A 6,107-nucleotide genomic window follows, 5' to 3' on the forward strand; every position below is an offset into this window, starting at 1 on the left:
TGCACTGGTTCCTGCTGGAAACAGCTACAACAGGTAGTGAGAGCAGTGGAGAGGATCGTGGGTACTTCTCTTCCCTCCCTCCAGGACATCTGCTGCATCCGCCTCATCCAGAAAGCTCTCTGCATCACAGAGACTCCACCCATCTGTCCAACAGCTTCTTCAGTTTGAAGAGCCTCGGGCCCAGAACCAGCAGACTGAGAGACAGCTTCATCCATCAGGCTGTCAGGATGCTGAACTCTCACACACACCAACTCCAGACCTGCATCCACCTCTGACCCCCCACACACTGCACACAAACTCTTGGATTGTGTTGGACTCTGTTGTGTGTGTATAACACTGTAATCTGTTTTAGTGTAACACTGAGGGCTGTGGGAGCACTGCAATTTAAAATTCCCAAGTATGTTCTGCACATGTGGTTTTTGACAAAAAATGACTTTGAGATTTTCAAAATGGAGGCCTTCAGTAAGTTATAAGAGATACGATAAGACTTCATTGATTCCACGGCGGGTTTTTGTTTTGCGTTGCCTCAGCTCAGGTACAGATACCAGAAGGATAAAGATACAGATAAAACACAAACAAATATAACCTCAGTAAGATAATACACTATATACAGCGGTAGCATACGCGCTTTAAGGTGTCAGATAAATAAAGGCCTCCTGCTGTTCGCTAAAAACTGAACCTCGTACGTTTTTATTCATTTCATTTTTGAGTCGTTTGTATTTTCCACATGAGCGCGCACGCCGCAGCTGCCTCGGCCACGCTTGCAGACGTGGTGACGACATGCGCGTCGAGCGCTATAATTTCGGTGGACAGCCAATCGGCTGCATCCAGGTCACAGAGCCGTGTTTGTAGCGGAAGAGAAGATGGCGGCTGCAGCTGCGGGGAACAGAAAGAGCGGGCTGCTGGAGAAAGTGAGTAAAAGCGTGAACGGATTCTCCTGAGCAGGATGAACCCCTGCGGGGAGGGTCTGTGTCCCGGAGCTGGGAGGTCTATGTCCCCGCTGCAGCTGCTGTGCGGCTCGGTGTGTGTCTGTGTGAGCCGCCGCTAAGGGGCTAAGCTAATGCTAACGAGCTAAAGTGGATACATTCAGAATGAAAACAAAATAAAAACAAAGTTGAGCATGAAGCTGAGAGCCGAGTTTAACCTCTGCGTGGGAAATAAACCGTTATTAGAGGTCAAAGTTCAGCGGTTTGTTCTATTTCCTGCTTCCAGCTGTTAAACAGCTGCACCAAACCGGAAACAGACAGTTTAACTAAACTCACCCGTCTGTTAAACAGGTGATGTAGGAGTGCAGGAGGCGTGCTTCAGAATGAAGCTTTAAGTTTCCACACATGAAACAGGTAAAACATCTGCAGCAGGTGGCGCTGCACGTGGGCACAATAACTTGTTCTTTTGCGGAGGGGGGGCGGTTAATTCCTGGAGCACGTTTCTGGGTCACTTCCTGCATTAAAGCAAACATGGCTTTTAAACTGCTGGTGTCAGACACAGTGGGGGGCGTAGAGCAGGAAGTCACCAGCTGACCTGCGATCAGGCGCCCTTCACTGTAAGAGCATGTATCTTGTTTCCGGTCTGATGGTCTGTGTTTGATGGCGCCCTGGTCTTTGTCTTCTTTCAGTTTTTGGACTGCGACGGGCCTCCAAAACCTCTCCGTTGTTCTCGTCCCCTCCAGATTTTTAACATGCAAATATTCTTTAAGCCCATTTTTTAGAAACTCATTTTAAGGCTCAGATTTCTTTAGCTTCCATCATACGATGACAGGAAGATGATGTCTCCGCCCTCAACATGAACTCTCCCTGAGAAGAGTTGCAGTCGCCGCCTCCGTGCTTATGTTAGCCTGATCTTCAGATGGAAACTGTCGATTAAACTGCTGTGTTTGTGTTTCAGTGGAGGATCGACGAGAAGCCGGTGAAGATTGATAAATGGGATGGAGCAGCGGTGAAGAACTCCTTGGATGACGCTGCGAAGAAGGTTTAATTGATTATTTTTATCCACATGTTAACAGCAAATATTCAAACATGAGCCGCATGTGTTACTTGTTCTTATTGAAACGTTCCAGCAGTTTACGTCCATGTTTCGGAGACATGAATGACTCTGGTTTAGAGCAAGATGTTTTAAGTAAAAGTAAAACAGGAAAGGTTCACTCAGATGAGAGGAGGGTGGAGAACTGCAGCTGGGTGAAGGTGGGAGGAGGGAACTCCTACGTTTGAAGCGACCTGAGCAGTGTTTCTTCAAGGAGCTAATTTCATTGGTCGGATTTTAGCTGATGACGTCAGATTCACACAGGGGGCGTGTCCAAATTCATGGGCTGCTTCCTCCTGAGGACGTATTTGTAGACTGATTACGTCACAGCGACGCGCCGAAGGCTGTTCAAATTCGTAGACTCCTCCGAATGCAGCCGACAAATGCGTCCTCCTTTTCCCCGAATTTGAAGGATGGGTCGGGTGTGTCCTTCGTGGCCCACCATATCCCAGAATTCATAGCGCGGCCCAGCCAAACTCCAGTTTCCAACAATGGCGGCCGCTACTAAGTTTGAATATTACTCTTATTAATCTTTCTGGGTCACAAAATAAACTTTTAACATATTTTCAGAGAAAGCAGCTGTGAAAACTTCAAATATCTGCTCGGTTTATGAAGACGCCACATATTTGTAAAAGTGCTTCGACGTTTTCAGAGACGTCTGCTACCCACCAGCTCGACAGCGAGCCGGGAGCTCGAGGGTCACTGGAGCCGCCGAGAACGGCACAACTCCCGGAGGATCACTTTCAGATCACCGCGGACTTTTGCTACTCAGGTTAAACGTGATATATGAGTCACTTAGACAACCTAAAGATGTTATTGTTTGGCTTCTTTCAGCGTTTTATTTGTTCCTGAGTGAATCTGTGTGGCTGAGATTAAAGTTAGTTTTCACACAGCTGAATAAACGTCAAACAGAAAACTGATTAAACAGAAGTATGAGACGGTCGAGAGTTTACTCCAGTGTCCTGTTATATTTTAGACAGCAAGGAGCAGACGGCGAGTTCATTAAACTCCACCCAGACCGCGGTGACACAAAACTGAAGGCTCGACCGTCACATTTCACAGCCTCGCTCTTTGGTCTTCTCGGTCTTCGGAGGACGCAGTCTATGGACACAGCTACAGTCGAAACTTCGTCACTTGTTTAAGCTTTGAATGATGTTTGCAGCATAAAGCCAGCATGCGTGTGAGAGCTTCACTGTCGGCTGGGATTTTTCACTCATCGCGATGAGTCATGAACGCATGTGAAGGAAAGCTGCTGTTCACCTTGTTTGGCTAAACTTCATATCGATATGACCTATCTATGACCAGGTGCTGCTGGAGAAGTACGGTTACCTGGAGAACTTCCAGTTGGTCGACGGGCGCCTGCTGATCTGCACTGTGTCCTGTCTGTTTGCCATGCTGGCTCTGGTCTGGGACTATCTGCACCCCTTCCCCGAGTCCAGACCCGTCCTCGCCTGCTGCGTCATCTCATATCCTTCAGACGGACACCTCTGCTTTTAAAAAATAAGATGATGAACTCACAGTGTGTCATATGTGAAACATGTGAGGGGAAAAATGTTGAAATAAGATTCAAAATTCAGAAACGACAGATGAAAGAGAAAAATGTAAAAATGTTTTTACATATTAAAAACACCGAAAGTCTCATGAATGTCACTGAAACACAAAAACAAATGTTTGTAGAAATGATTCCGTCTAATATGATGATGATGATGATGATGATGAGCGTGTTGGCTTTCCCTAACTCCTCTTCCTCACGTACTTCATCATGATGGGCATCCTCACGCTGTACACCTCCTACAAAGAGAAGAACATCTTCCTGGTGGCCATGCAGAAGGATCCAGCTGGGATGGATCCAGACCACATCTGGCAGCTCTCCTCCTCCCTCAAACGGTCAGTGAGTATGGGAATCAAACCAGCAACCCCCAGCAGTCTGCACATTTCCTCATCTGCGAAGGACTCAGAGTGGATCAGTTTGCGTCTGTGTTTTCCAGGTTTGACGACCAGTACACGCTCCGGGTGTCCTTCTCCGACGGGAAGTCCAAGAAGTCGAGAGAGGCGGACTTCACCAAGTCGGTGTCGGCGTTCTTCGACGAACACGGGACGCTGGTGATGGACCAGTTTGAGAAGAGCGTTTCTAAACTGCACGACACGCTCGCCGCCGACAAGAAGACCAAATAAAAGACGGGAAGCAAACGTGGTGTGAGTCTGCCTCCTCTGTTCCTCCTCAGAGTTCACTGGTTTCAGCGCCGGCTCCATCAGGAGCTGCCAGAGGAAACTTATTCATGCATTCATATTAAAAATCTGAAATCTGCAGTCTGTCTGTTTTTACCACCACACTCTGAACAACCCCGGAGGTCAGCACGCTCAGCCGCAAACCGGCGGCCGCTCCTTTATTAGACAGACTCGGCAGCAGGCGGAGTCACAGGTCCGTGTTGCCCACTCATGCTCCGAGAGTGGGAATGATCAGAAACCAGTGAACTTCAGGAGGGACAGAGACCAGAGTCAGAGGCTCAGCTCCACTCTGAAGGGTTTATTTTCCTGTCACAGCTAACTGTCACTCAGAGGTCAAAGGTCAGGTGTTCTGTCAGCAGGTTAGGAACATTTCAGCTATTTAAAAACAACCTGAGACTCAATGCGTCTTCACCGGGTCTCCAAGTATTAAAGGTTTAAGGACCGCTGTGTGACATGGCTGTGGTGGGCGGAGCCTTACGTAAGGGTCACGGAGGTGGGGAATAAGCAGCTAATGATGGCCAACGGTTTAAAAATAAAATGTGATTTTTTTCAGTGTTTAAAAAAGTAAAGTTTTTGTCATTTTTTTTCTCTGTGATGTGAGAATCAGTTTGAACTGCAGCAGCAGGTGAACTAACCGGCGCGTCGGCTCACTGGCCGACGTGTTGGTGCCGTACAACAGGAAGTGGACATTGATCAGACCTTTATTTTGAAAGTTTTTTATTCTCAGATGCTTTCTGTGTTTAAAAAAAACATTAAACTTGGATCTTGTTAGAGAAACATCTGGATGTGTGTCTCACTTTGAGTTCAGCTCTCAGCCCCCACAGGGTCACCTGCACAGGTGAACCTGGTCAGCAACCTCTGGGTGTGGCTTTGGTTTGTGTGGAGGTGTTTGTGGTGCAGCACCGCTGTCCGACCAGCAGGTGGAGAACTCAGGCTGACGTTCGCGTCCACAGGCAGCAGCCGGCGTGCAGCTCCAACACTGTTCACACGGTTTCTCTTAAAGAGTCAGTGATTGGACACGTGGAGGGTCTGAGCACTTCCTGTCTGTGCCTCTGAGCACCGTCAGGCGTTGATGAGGTTCAGTTTTCCAGCAGCGACGTCTGAACTGACAGCAAAACGATGCTGATTTCAATTTAAAGAAGGTCCTGAGTTTGATTCGCCCGCCTGGCCGGTCCATTCACAAGTATGAATGGTTGTCTGTCTCTCTGTGTTAGCGACCTGTCCAGGGTGTGCCCCGCCTCCTGCACTGTGGTAGCTGGGATAAGCTCCACCCCCACCATGACCCTGTCAAGGATAAGAGGATGGATGGATGCAGTTACATTTAAACCTGACTCAGTCTGCAGCACAGAGATCGAAACTAAAGTCGCTCTTTGAACTGTAAAACATTTCAGAGCTCACGACGTGAAACAATGAAATCAAAGCTTTTAAAGATTTCCTGATAAAAACATGTCAAACTCCAATCCTCATATTTGGCTTCAGTCTGCAGAAACCAAACTGCAAACAAAGTTACGTCAAATAAAATCCTATGCAACATTCGTGCTGATGATGTAGAGACCGTCTGATACTCACACGTCTTCAAATGGCCTCTGAGACTCCACCCCAAAACCAAGATGGTGGCAGCTAAAATGCTCAGGGTCCAAGAGGCTGAAGCTGCTCAAACACAAAATTTATGTGAAACACAGGAGTTTTTAACCATAATGAGGTCAAACTGGTTCAAATGTAAACTGTTGGAGTCAGCCCGGCACACGGCTGCTGGGTTAGCATTAAGCTAAATAACACAGAAACAACAACAATCAGACAACCACGTGTAAGCACTTTGGCGACAGGAAGAAGCCCCCAGCAGACTCAGAGGGAGCTCT

The 6,107-nt window shown here is 47.7% G+C and overlaps 1 protein-coding gene across 1 annotated transcript; it reads left to right on the top strand.

The window, feature by feature from the left end:
- The first annotated feature begins 814 nt into the window (after positions 1-814).
- spcs2 (signal peptidase complex subunit 2) lies at positions 815-4,510 on the top strand. The gene is made up of 5 exons (XM_026192458.1): positions 815-911; positions 1,885-1,968; positions 3,325-3,485; positions 3,772-3,906; positions 4,008-4,510. Exons 1-5 carry the CDS (start codon positions 864-866, stop codon positions 4,192-4,194), a joined length of 615 nt encoding a protein of 204 aa, XP_026048243.1. The 5' UTR covers positions 815-863; the 3' UTR covers positions 4,195-4,510.
- Positions 4,511-6,107: the final 1,597 nt, after the last annotated feature.

Source organism: Astatotilapia calliptera, chromosome 14 (assembly GCF_900246225.1).
Source record: "Astatotilapia calliptera chromosome 14, fAstCal1.2, whole genome shotgun sequence".
Taxonomy (NCBI): domain Eukaryota; kingdom Metazoa; phylum Chordata; class Actinopteri; order Cichliformes; family Cichlidae; genus Astatotilapia; species Astatotilapia calliptera.